Raw genomic sequence first — 12814 nt, 5'->3', positions numbered from 1 at the left:
CTGGATGGATGCAGCTCCAGCAACACTTAAGAATCTTGACACCATCCAGGACAAAGCAGCCTGCTTGATTTGCATACCCATAATCATCCATTCCCTCCCTCATCTACAAGGTGCACTGATGAAATTTGCCAAAAGATCTTTAGAAAGCACTTTCTAAATCCATGGCCACTTTCATCTAGAAGGACAAGGGAGCCAGATATATGGGAACACCACCTGCAAGTTCCCCTCCAAGCCACTCACCATCCTGACTTGGAAATATATCACTGTTCTTTCACTGCTGCTGGGTCAAAATCATGGAATTTTCTAACAGCTTTATGGGTTTAGTTACAATATATGGATTGCAGTTGTTCAAGAAGCAGCTAACCATCTCAAGGGCAACAAGGACAGACAATAAATGATGATTCCGCCAGCGTCACCGGTGTCCATGAGAGGATAAAAAAAATTCTGGAGTCTCCCAAAACGTTCTTAAGGGCGGGTGACCAAGTGAAACTTCCCATTTGAGAACAATAGATGTATGTTAAGAAAATGTTTTTAATGATTGTTAGATGGTGTTGCTTAAGAACATCCATTACCTCAACAAATGGCTAAACAAGTGCAAGCTATATGTTAAGATGCTAATATGACTAGTTGGGATGGCTTAACAAATGCAGTGTAGCAATTTACACTCATTTGCATTTGAACAAAATGCAGCTACTCTCTCTAATATATCCAACTGGTCCCGCTTTTACTTCCCTCTGGGCCCTCAACCATTTCCCCTCTCTAAGCAACTCTTTGATCCTCCTCATTTCCCACCTCTTTCCTTCAACCTACAACCCTCTTCTGTCCCTGCAGAAACAAAGTCTTTGTCGAAATAGATATAGGACAGATGTCAGAGGTAGGTTCTTTACTCAGAGAGTAGTAAGGGCGTGGAATGCCCTGCCTGCAAAAATAGTAGACTCGCCCACTTTAAGGGCATTTAAATGGTCATTGGATAAACATATGGATGATAATGGAATAGTTTAGGTTAGATGGGCTTCAGATTGGTTTCACAGATCGGCGCAACATCGAGGGCCGAAGGGCCTGTACTGCGCTGTAATGTTCTATGTTCTATGAAAGCACTGTCGCCCTGGATTATCCGAATTGGAAAGTACAGAGATCGAGTTCTCGTTCCTGACTCCATTGAATGCGAGTGGGAAGTCTGCTCCAAGGGAATTGCATAATACATACACCGATCTTGTTTAAGTGATGACAAATTGTTTGGTAACTCAAAGCAAATTGAAAACTATGTGAAAAGCAGGATATTGCAGAGCTTCTCTGAATTTTCACATTGCAAGATAAGCCACAATTTCATCAGTTGAACGATTTCTCAGCATGACTCAGTCTTAACAACTAAATTCAAGACATCTTTACTTGTTTCACTTCCTTCTGCTCTATCCTCTTCTTCCTGTGAAGGCACAAAGACACAGGCCTCACCTGAATTGCTCTGGACAGCAAATTATAAATTAAAGGGGCCTTTGTACACAATCTCATCATTTTATCTTATGTCCAGCAGAGGGGGTGATAAGGAGGTAAAACACTAGCTATCTGCTCCAGAACTGTATTAAATCTGTAACCTGAATATCCCACACTTTACCATGACGATCAGGTTGGGGAACCTGTTCATTGAAGTCTGCAACAGGGCATGCCAGGGGAAGAACCAGGCATGCCTAAAAATGAAGTGAAACTACACGCTAAAAGGCATGCTATACAGAGTTAAGCTTTCCCAAAACCAGCAGATGCAGTCTTGCTGCATAGTCATAAATCTGTTGGACAGCCAATCATCCTCAGTCCCAGACCACAGGATATCCTTTCCCTGGTTTAACTATTAACCACAACCAAGAAAACATCCATGTAGCCAATTAGATATTTACATGCACAGCCCATAATGGGCAATGCAACAGTTTCTCATGAGAGTGTCCTAGGTTTAAACCAGCTTCTGCTGCTCCATCAATGAACTTCCCTTCATCATAAAGTCAGAACTGGGGATGTTTACTGGTGATTGCAGTGTTCACTACCATTAGCAATTCTTCAGATACCAAAATACTCCAAGTCCAAATGCAGCAAGACTTGGACATTACCCAGGCTTGAGTTGCAAAGTGCAGTCATATTGAGCCACAGATGAACCAAGGAGCAACCATCTTCAACAAGAGAATCCAACCATGTCCCCGTGATGTTCAATGGTGTTCACTGAATCCCCTAACATTAACATCTTGGGATCACCAGTTATCAGAAATGAACCTTGACCTTTACCGTCTAGAAGGACAAGGGCAGCAGACATATGGGAGACATGCAGATATCTGCAAGTTCCCTTTCAACTCTCACACCTTCCTGTCTTGGAAATATAAGCACTGTTCTTTCACTGTATCTTGGTCAAAATCCTGGCATTCCCTTCATAACAGCACCGTGGGTGTCCTTATACCAGACGGACTGCAACAGTCCAACAGGGCAGCTCATTAGCATCTTCTACAGGGCAGTTAGAGATGGGCAATAATGCTAGCCCAGCCTGGGACACATTCATTGGCGAAATAATAAAATATAAATACAGTTGGAGACAAAATACAAAGATACTGAGCTGAACATGCTGGGTATGTTTATTACACAGGGAAGTACAGCTGCTGGGATACAGAAATGAAGCAGGTCTCTACAGCAGGTCAGTCACTGTTCTTAGGAAAAAGCTACTATTTTAGCCTTTAGTTTCTCCATCCTTGCTGGCAAGAGGGTGGCCATCTCAACACAGAGCTCCAGCTCAGGCTCCATCACCTTGGTGGCCTCAGGATGCGTCTCACAGTAATCCACCACAAAGCGGTAACACTCCACTGACTGCTGCAGGTTGGTGAGCTGCAGCTTCGGGTCTGAAGTGATCATCTTACTGTACAACCAACCAATGCGAAACTTGCAAACTAGTGCTGGTCGCAAGACATCAGCTTCCAGTTTCTCTGGAAATTTCTTCTCCGAATTCTTCAGAGAGTCTAGGAAGAGGGTGTAGTAGGTAACGGCTGATTGTGCTAGGTGGTTTATTTTCTTGATGTTGTGACTATCTAATTCATCCAGCCGATTGGCAATAGAGACTTTTAGCTCCATCATTTCATAGTATGTGTCTGCTATCTCAAATTGAAGCTGCCGGCAGACTAAGAGGTAATACTGTGGGTTTAACTCTGCGTAGACTGCTTCCAGCATATCAATGCGCCGTTTGTGCATCTTACAACGCCTCTCTTGGTCCTCTTCAAAAAATGCCAGGACCTTGAATAACGCACTGTGATCCTGAACTACCTCAATATGGTCTGTCACATGGTCATCGAGCTGAAAGAATTCTTTGGCCTCCTGCACGTAGTTTTGTCCAACCAAGAACACGTCTCGAGCATTGCTGAAGTCCACAGGGTAAATGCAGCTCACCTTCTCCTCAACAGACTGGATCAGATCAAATGTTTCACTAGATCCAAACATCACAGCACTCTTCCTCCCCTGCTCCTTCTCCTCCTCTTCCTTCTTCAATCGGATTTTCAGCTCTTCCTGACGATCATAATCCATTTCGCCAACATCATCCTAGAAGAAAAGAAGACAGCTACAATAAAGAAGTTTGCTTGACACTATCCAAGACAAAGCAACCCCTTGATTGGTGCCACAATCTACAAATATTTACTCCCTTCACTACCAACGCTCAGTAATAGCCGAGAGATCCATCCATAAGATGCACTGCAAAACTCATCAAGGCTCCCAAGATAGCACCTTCCAAACGCGTGACCATTCCGTCTAGAAGTCAAGATCAGCAAATGTAAAAGGAACATCACCACTTGCAAGTTCCCCTCCAAACCTCTTACAATCCTGATTTGGAAATATACCGTTCTTTCACTGTCGCTGGATCAAAATCCTGGAATTCCCTCCCCAATAGGATTTAACCCAGGTGTGTACGGAGTTAGCTGGTCTCCATGAAGGGGCTGACAATGTAGAATGGTAGCCTCAGCAGCCTAATGCAATTGGGATTTGTGGCACCCTTACTAGATATAGTTTATTTTTGTACAAAGGAGCTAGCCTGATACTCTTACAATTACAGCCTGACCTGCTGGAACCTAGAGACATCAACAATGGGAGACTGGAGAGGATGGAAGAGGCATGCAGTGGTGGGCCTCACTGTCATGGACATAGTCATACAGTATAGAAACGGGCCCAACAGCCTCCTCTGCTCCAAGGAAAACAAACCTGGTCTATCCAGTCTCTCCATTCCAGGCAACACCCAAGTAAATCTCCTCAGTACCCTCTTGGTGCAATTACAATCTTTTGACAGCGTGGCCACCAGAACTGTACAAAGTATTCTATCTGTGGCCTAACCAATGCTCTATAAAAGTTTCAACATGACCGCCCTGTTCCTGTATTCCAAACCCCTGCTGATAAAGGCAAACACCCTACAAGCCTTCTTCATTACCCTGTCTACCTGTACTGGCACCTTCAGGGATCTATTGACTTGTACACCAAGGTCCCTTTGCTCCTTAGAACTCCCTAGGGATCTCCATTCATCAAGTAAATCCTTTTCTTACAAGACCTCCCAAAATGTATCACCTCACACTTATCAAGATTAAATTCCATCTGCCATTGCTCTGCTTAGTTTATCAGCTGATCAATATCAGACTGTAACCTTAGACCATCCTCCTCTTTATCAACACCACCACCACCACCAAATTTCGTGTCATTAACCAACTTACTAATTATACCTTCTGGCTTCACATCAAAGTTAATAATGTACATAACAAACAGCAAGGGTCCCAGTACCAAACACTGTGGCACAACGCTGGTCATAGGCTTCCAACCACAAAAACAACCCCCAATCCTAGTCCCCAGGGCCCGATGATATCCACCCCAGGATACTGAGAGAGGCAAGAAAGGAGATTGCTGGCGCTTTGACCAAGATCTTTATATGCTCGTTAGCCACTGGAGAGGTCCCAGAGAACTGGCGAGTAGCTAATCTTGTTCATTTATTCAAGAAGGGAAACAGGAATAATCCAGGAAACTATTGACCGGTGAGTCTCACACAGGAGGTGGGGAAGCTATTGGAGAGAATTCTTAGGGATAGGATTTACGCATGTTTGGAAAAGCATGGTTTTGCATGGGGCTGGCCATGTCTTACTAACTTGATTGAATTTTGAGGTGGTGATAAAGGTGATCCACAAGGGTGGAGCAGTAGATGTTGTCTACATAGATTTTAGTTATGCTTTTGACATGGTCCCCCATGGTAGGCTTGTCTAGAAGATTAAGATGCAAGGGATCCAAGGTGACTTGGTTGCTTGGATTCAGAACTGGCTTGCCTGTAGAAGGGACAGGGGAGTGGTGGAAGGTTGTTTTTCAGGCTGGAGGACCATGACTAGGTGGTCTTCTACAAGGATCCATATTGGAACCTCTGCTGTTTGTGATACACATAAATGACTTGGATGAAAATGTAGATGACTGGGTTAGTAAGTTTGCAAACGACACAAAGATCAGTGGAGTTGTGGATAGTGTAGAAGGTTGTCAAAGGATACAGCAGTATATAGATCAGTTGCAGATATTGGCGGAGAAATGGCAGAAGTAGTTTAATCCGGGCAAGCGTGAGGTGCTGCACTTTGGGAGATCGAATGTTAAGGAAAAGTATACAGTTAACGGCAGGACCCTGAACAGCAGTGAAGTAGAGAGGGATCTTGGAGTTCAAGTCCATTGCTCCCTCAAAGTGGCCACACAAGTAGACAGGGTAGTAAAGAAGGTGTACGGCATGCTTGCCTTTACTGGTTGGAGAACTGAGAACGAGAGTCAGGAAGTCATGTTGCAGCTTTATGAAAGCTTTGGTTAGGCCACACTAAGTATTGCGTTCAATTCCGGTCACCAATTTACAGGAAGGATGTGGAAGTTTTGGAGAGGGTACAGAAAAGGTTACCAGGTTTCTGCCTCGACTAATGGGAATGAGCTATAAGGAGAGGCTATAAATACTCATGTTGTTTTCTCTGGAGCGGCAGAGGCTGAAGGATGACTTGATAGAAGTCTATAAAATAATGATGTGCATAGATAGGGTTGAAGGGGAGAAGTTCAAAGGAGATGTGTGGAGCAAATTGTTTTTAAAATAGAGAGTGGAAGGAGTCTGGAACACACTGCTGGGGTGGTGGTGGAGGCAGATACGATAAGGGTGTTTCAAGAACTTTTAGACAAGTGCATGAATGTGCAAGGAATGGAGGGATATGGACCAAAGGCAGGCGAAAGGAATTAGTTTAATTTGGCATCACGTTAGGCACAACATCATGGGTCCGAGGGCCCGTTCCTGTGCTGTACGGTTCTATGTTTCTTTGCAAACCAATTCTGAATGCAGTTTGCCAACTTGTCTTGGATCCCGCAGGCATTTACCTTTGAAACAGCACGGGATCTTGTCAAAGGTCTCACTGAAGTCCATGTGAACCACATGCTCTAATTGTGGGAGGGGAGGCAATGGCGAAGTGGCCTATCACTGGACTGTTAATCTAGTGACCCAGATCCGGGTTCGAATCCCACTAATGCAGCTCACCTTCTCCTCAACAGACTGGATCAGATCAAATGTTTCACTAGATCCAAACTTCACAGCACTCTTCCTCCCATGTTCCTTCTCCTCCTCTTCCTTCATCAATTGGATTTTCAGCTCTTCCTGGCGATCCCAATCTATTTCGCTGACTAACTGACCAGTAATTAGCTGGTCAATCCCTGCTGCCCTTCTTGAACAAAGGAACCACATTAGCTACCCTCAAGTCATCTGGCACTTCACCTATGGCCAGCGAAGTATTAAATATCTCCACTAGGGCCCAACAAGCTCCCTTGTCTCCCATTACAGCCTGGAATACATCTCATCAGGCCCTGGGGATTTATGCACCTTGATGCCTGCTAAAATATCTAATACTTCCTCCTTAATGTTAACATGCCGTAGAACATCAACCCATTTGAAATCTCCAGATATAATGACTTTCTCCTTTGTGAATATTGTTCAAATTTTCACCAATTCTTAGGCATATTTTCAGGTACAGTCAAGTGGATATTCTCCTCTCTCACACTCCAGCTCATCTTATTGAATTTTAAGTCCCTAATACGGAGATCACAGGTATTTCTCTGTAACAGTTCAGTTCAGTTACCAAATCTTCCCATTGCAGATACCTCAAGCAATTTGCGCGAGTCCTGCAGCAGATTGAGACAGTACTTTATCCAACACCGAGCTATTTCTGCCTTCTTCTGTTGCAGCTGGTCACGATGGTCTCTCTCCTCTTCACCTGTGTGCAGATAAACAACATGCTGAGTGTTTCTCAATGACTTCATCCTGTGAGTCACCCATCAAGTAAAGACTAAAGGAAGTGATCACTTAGGGCTTAATGTTTTTGAACAATTTGAGTTTAAAAAGGTATGAGTCACTACAAAAGCTCTAGGACATTGTATCGATGAAAATACTTCATTTCTGCAGTGAAAATGGGACAAAGATCATACCACTCTGGGATTGGGAAAAGGACTCCTGCTGCTTCTGGACCAAATTTAGGGAGGGCACAGTACACAACTGGAAAAACAACTCCATAGTTGAAACTTAAAAGGCTCTGAACATTGCTCATATGCATTCTTGTCAATAATATGAAACTATTACTGGATAATGAAACTTACTTTCCTCTGCAGGAGATTCTGAGGATGTTCCGCCTGCCTGGTTGAAGATTACACTTGCAGCAGCGAGGCACAAACGACCTTCCATGTAAAGCTGCTGCTCAAGAGAACACAGACAACCTGTAATTTTAAGCTGATCTTTAGAACATTCACTGCAGCCTGTAGTCGACTGCACAGCCCTGACAAATCTTTTAAAAGTTCCAGGCTGTGGATCAGGACCTTAACTAAAAGGTAAAGAGCACCTGCCAAGGCCAACTCTATGTGTGTACCAGGCTTCATTGAAATCCATCCCAGATATATTGCTTAGACACACAAACAAGGACAAAAACATTACCACCACACACACACAATGGCAGAGGTGAAAGGAGAAATCCAGTTAGTCACCAAGTTTCATGGTCCTCGAATCCTACTTCCCCCTTGAATGCCTGTCCTGGTTTCTTCCCCAGAATTAGGTCCTGCACTAAACCGTATCTTTTAGGACTTCTACATGTTGATATAGAAAAAAAAACTCTCCTGAATACATTGCAAGAAATCTGTCCCCTCTAAATCCTTAAATGCAATGATTATTCCAATTAATATTGGGGAAATTGAAATCCCTTGAAGAACTGCTCTATTACTATTTTTACATCCCTCAGTAAATTGTCTACATGTTTACATATTTGCTCCTCAACTGCCTGCTGTCTGTTTGGCGCCTATAAAACACACCCAGTGGCATCACTGCTCCCTTTTTAGTCTTAAGGTCTAGCCACAAAGCTTCATTTAAAGACCCTTTTCAAGATGTAGTCCCTCCTTACAGCAGTAATTGACTCCTTAATTAATAATGCAACACTGCCTCTTCTTTTACACCCTCCCCTGTCCTGTGTGAAGATCATATATCCTGGAATGGCATAATGCCAGTCCTGTCCCTCCATCATCCATATATCTGATGACAACATCACAATATCTATGATCTAAAGTCCAACCTTCTTTGATCGTAACTCCCACTCACATTGACAGACACATTGAAGAGATAAATTATAAAGCGAAAGTAAAAGAATTGTGATTTGCCAGTTCAACAAACAGTTTCCAATGAATGATACCAGGCCTTCATAAAATCCTTGGACAACTGTTCACGGAAAAGTATAATTTGCTTGAATTCCAAAATCACTGGCTTATGCAAACAATTTCACCAGACTTTAGAAATATTTACTTATTTCTTTCAGATTGAGATTATTTTCTCAGACCCTTCAACAATTCAAGAATTGAAGAGACACTAGAGAGAGAGCAAAATCGAGCAGCACTATGTCTAAAATTCTCCAAAAGATAAAATTGTCTCTTGCCAAAACCCATATAGAACTGGTTCTCCCTCAATTGATCAATTTAACATCCAAACCGCTGCCAGCCAGGAGTATAGCAATAGCTTGGTGCTGAATGACCTAGTGTCCTTAGCTCAGTAATTAAGATGCATTATCGTTCCAGGCCAGTTACCAATAGAAAACATCCATCTTTGTTCTCAACTTTTAAAACAAGCTGCTGATCAAAGTTCAATTCTTTACTTCAATTCAGTTCCAAACCAAAGAAATGAGAAGAAAGAAGTGACATTTTCTACACCATCTCACCTGATCCTACCCCTCCACGTCATGTCTCACCCCCACTCTCTCAGTCACATCCAATCCCTGCCCTATCTCATTCCTGCCCTTCACAGCCCAACCTGTCAACATTACCTGCCCCCTCCAACTCACTCACCTAACCTCACTCCGTTCCTGGTCCAACATTATCTTTCTGTGAAGAAATTTCTCAAAGTTGTAAGGGATAATTTTCCACAGGTAATGGACGACTACAGGCAATGCTAACTATGAGCGCTTGGGATTCCACTTTTCAAATGAGCTCTTAAATGTCCATGTGAAACCCACACACTCGAATTGCTTCTGGAGTCCTGGCACCATGCATTAACCATAATGCCTTGGACTGATATCTGAAGACAATGCACGTGCAGACTTACCTTTGTGATATAATACTGGGACAAAGTAGCAGCATTGATAGCCCACTCCACAGGGTTGTAATGAGTGAACTGCAGCTGGCGTTGCAGGGTAGTATGGCAGTACCAGGCAGCCTTCTCATTCATATCCAGGTGTTTGTAGACTTGTGCCAGGTAATACAAGGTGTGAGTGTAAACTTTCTCAAACCTATACAACCAAACATACTGACATTCATAAGACTGAACAGGTAATATGTAAATGCAAAAGTAAGGCCAGTAAAATCAGGGAAAATCTCTGCTCATTGTGTCACACCTACCACAGAGGAAGATAGCTGTGCTTTTGTGGTACAGAAACCGATGAAAAGGTAAAACAATATTTATAATGTACGAGAAGGGTGCTGATTGGCTGGCAAATAGACACTGATTAGTAGAGGTGTTGCAATAGTGCACTAGATAATGCTGGCTGACAGTTAACTGCTAGGCTTTAAGTTTTAAACAAGGCAGGGTGAATCTGATTTGTCAATGAGTGGCTATCACCGACTTTGTTGAGTTGAAACAGACAGCTTTTGTGCACTTTCTTTCTGACTGCAAAATACAGGACCCTGTGTATTAATACATGAGCACACATAAGTGTGCCACACTGTGAACTTGACTGACACATGCAAGATTATTTAGAAAATGTTGCCTCTCTATGAAATCACATCTAATGTTGGACACCGTGTGGTGAGTTTTAAAAGTGCAGAGCAATTGCTATTGTTAGTACCTTGCTTGTTGCAAACAGCTGAATGGATATGCTATTTGATACAATCCACGTGTATCTGAGCCGTACAGCCTATATACCCAACATCACACTAGCACTGAAATTTTTATACATTACTCCTTAGTGAGAGACTGACTGTGCTTGATGGCAGCATTCCATTAGTGACAAACATCACTCCATTGCTACTGTATAGCAGCAGCAGCAAACAATTAACTTTATCAGTTTCTCAAACTTTCAAAATTATGATTTGTCTTGCTGTGGCCTCAGCTCCAATTTCCTGTCTGCTCTCTACTGCCCCCTACTCCCTTGTCTATTAAAACTCTCTCTAGCTGAGACTTGAATTGATTTAAAGACTCATTCTTCACAACCTTCTGGGGAAGAGAATTCTACACAAGCGACCCTTAGAAAATTCTCATTTGTCTTAAACAAGAAGCCTCTTAATCTTAAATTGTGTTCTCTAGTTTTAGATTCCCCCACAAGATCCTCCTGATATCTAACCTAACCTTAACCAGTCCTCTCAAGATCTTATATGTTTCAATAAGATCACAACTTTTCCTTCTAAACACCTAAAGGCCCAGCCTTTCTTCATAAGATAATCCTTTCAAACCAGGCTGAAACCTCCACTATCAACATATTGGTAAATCTGAACTTGACCAGCCATATACATATTGTGGCCAAATTAGTGGGTCAGAGTACAGAAACACTGGAAAGGAATTCACCTCCTAGCACCCCAAAGCCTGTCCATCCATCATCCACAAGGCACAAGTCAGGAGTCTGATGGAATACTTTCCACTCACCTAGATGAGTATAGCTCATCCAACACCACTATCCAGGACAAAGCATTCCATTTGATTGGCACAACTACAACCTTCACTAGCAATCCACAGTGATAGCATGTACCATTTACATGATGCACTGACTACAACTATGCCTCCTTCGATAGCAATTTCCAAATCTGCATCCTGTATTATCTAAATGGGCAAAGGCAGCAGATACACGGGAACACAACCACTTGCAAGTTCACATGCCACTTTGGGTCAGAAATAGGTTTCCATTCCTTACCTGGTCTGGCCTACATGTGACTCCAGACCCTGAGCAATGTGGTTGACTCTTAACTGCCCTCTGGGCAATTAGGGATGGGCAATAAATGCTGGCCTAGCAAACAGTCTGGTATGTTCGACTGTTCCAAAATATTAAGTTTAGTGAGTTCTACCTGGCAACAGGACTGCGGTGAAAAATTTTAAAATTGGTTACTCAGGACAGTTCATGGATTATCGAAGAGAAGTTCAAAAATGAAAGTGAGGTTGGAAGACAGTATGTGATAATAAGAGATGAAGACTCAATGTTAGGCAAGACTACTTTTAGCTGTGCTGCTAAATGCAACTGATTTACATCTAGAGCAATGGAACACCTCTGTCTAACAAGGGCTCAGGGAAATGCCTTGATGGAAGGATCAATGACTTGGGGACACAGATTTACAGTTAAGGACAGATGGCCTAGAGGAGATGTGAGGAAAAACTTCTTCACTCAGAAGTTGGTGGGAATCTGGAACTCACTGCCTGTAAGAATGGCAGAGGTAGAAACTCTCATAACATTTAAGAAGTATTTAGATATATACTTGTGATGCTAAGGCACGCAAGGCTATGAGCCAAGTGCCGAAAAATGGAATTAGACTTTTTGACTGGCACAGATATGAAGAGTTTAAGGGCCTTTTTCTGTGCTATAGATCTCTATGACTCTAAGTCCTGGGAGCAATAAGGGCTCAGAAGATGCCAAGTATCATGAATAAATCAGAGCGGGGTTTGAAAGTCCACTAGTAATTGCTTGTTGTAACTGAGCAGGTTGGGCTCAGGAAAATAATCCAGCACAGTACTGGCTTGGTGAAGCTGTCAGTTTGTGGAAAACTGGAGTTGTGCCTGAGGAAATACAGAAGTGCAGTTTCCAAGAATACAGGAGAGCATCGACCCAAATGTAAAGGCCATGTTTCTTTTTATTGTTTATCTGTATTTCTGATTGTGGACTGAAATGGGAAAAAAAAACTGGTTTAGAAACAAAGGATTGTTGAAGGATCACTGCAATTATGCAAACAAGTAATCTGACACTCATTGTAATCTTTACACAGATGCTGGTTCAAGTGGAAGGAAATGATTTGTAGACAAACTAGAGCCAAGGGCTGAGCACAAACTGGCAAAAAGTAACTGATCGGTCTGTGGACTAATGAACAGTTATTGATGAGAAAGGCCTTCTGCTTGTCAACAACTATGTGATTGGGTCCCAGGTAGTTATACAGTTTGGGGCTGTGAACAAGATACGGCAAAGCCATCAGAAACAGTCTCGGAGATAGTAGGAACTGCAGATGCTGGAGAATCTGAGATAACAAGGTGTAGAGCTGGATGAACACAGCAGGCCAAGCAGCATCAGAGGAGCAGGAAGGCTGACGTTTCGGGCCTAGACCC

The 12814-nt window shown here is 42.8% G+C and overlaps 1 protein-coding gene across 1 annotated transcript in view; it reads right to left on the bottom strand.

Moving 5' to 3' along the window:
* Positions 1 to 2585: 2585 nt before the first annotated feature.
* kifbp (kinesin family binding protein) overlaps positions 2586 to 12814 on the bottom strand; it is a 23061-nt gene continuing 12832 nt past the window's right edge. The window contains exons 3-6 of the mRNA XM_048609147.1: positions 9623 to 9806; positions 7645 to 7738; positions 7153 to 7265; positions 2586 to 3561 (exon numbers count right to left, since the gene is read on the bottom strand). Coding sequence (XP_048465104.1) covers positions 2683 to 3561; positions 7153 to 7265; positions 7645 to 7738; positions 9623 to 9806 — 1270 coding nt within the window. The 3' untranslated portion in view covers positions 2586 to 2682. The remainder of the gene's footprint in view (positions 3562 to 7152; positions 7266 to 7644; positions 7739 to 9622; positions 9807 to 12814) is intronic.

The sequence above is a fragment of the Rhincodon typus genome, chromosome 20 (assembly GCF_021869965.1).
Source record: "Rhincodon typus isolate 14 chromosome 20, sRhiTyp1.1, whole genome shotgun sequence".
NCBI lineage: Eukaryota > Metazoa > Chordata > Chondrichthyes > Orectolobiformes > Rhincodontidae > Rhincodon > Rhincodon typus.
Note: the sequence above shows the minus strand (reverse complement) of the source record. Positions and strands in the feature narration are given on the sequence as shown.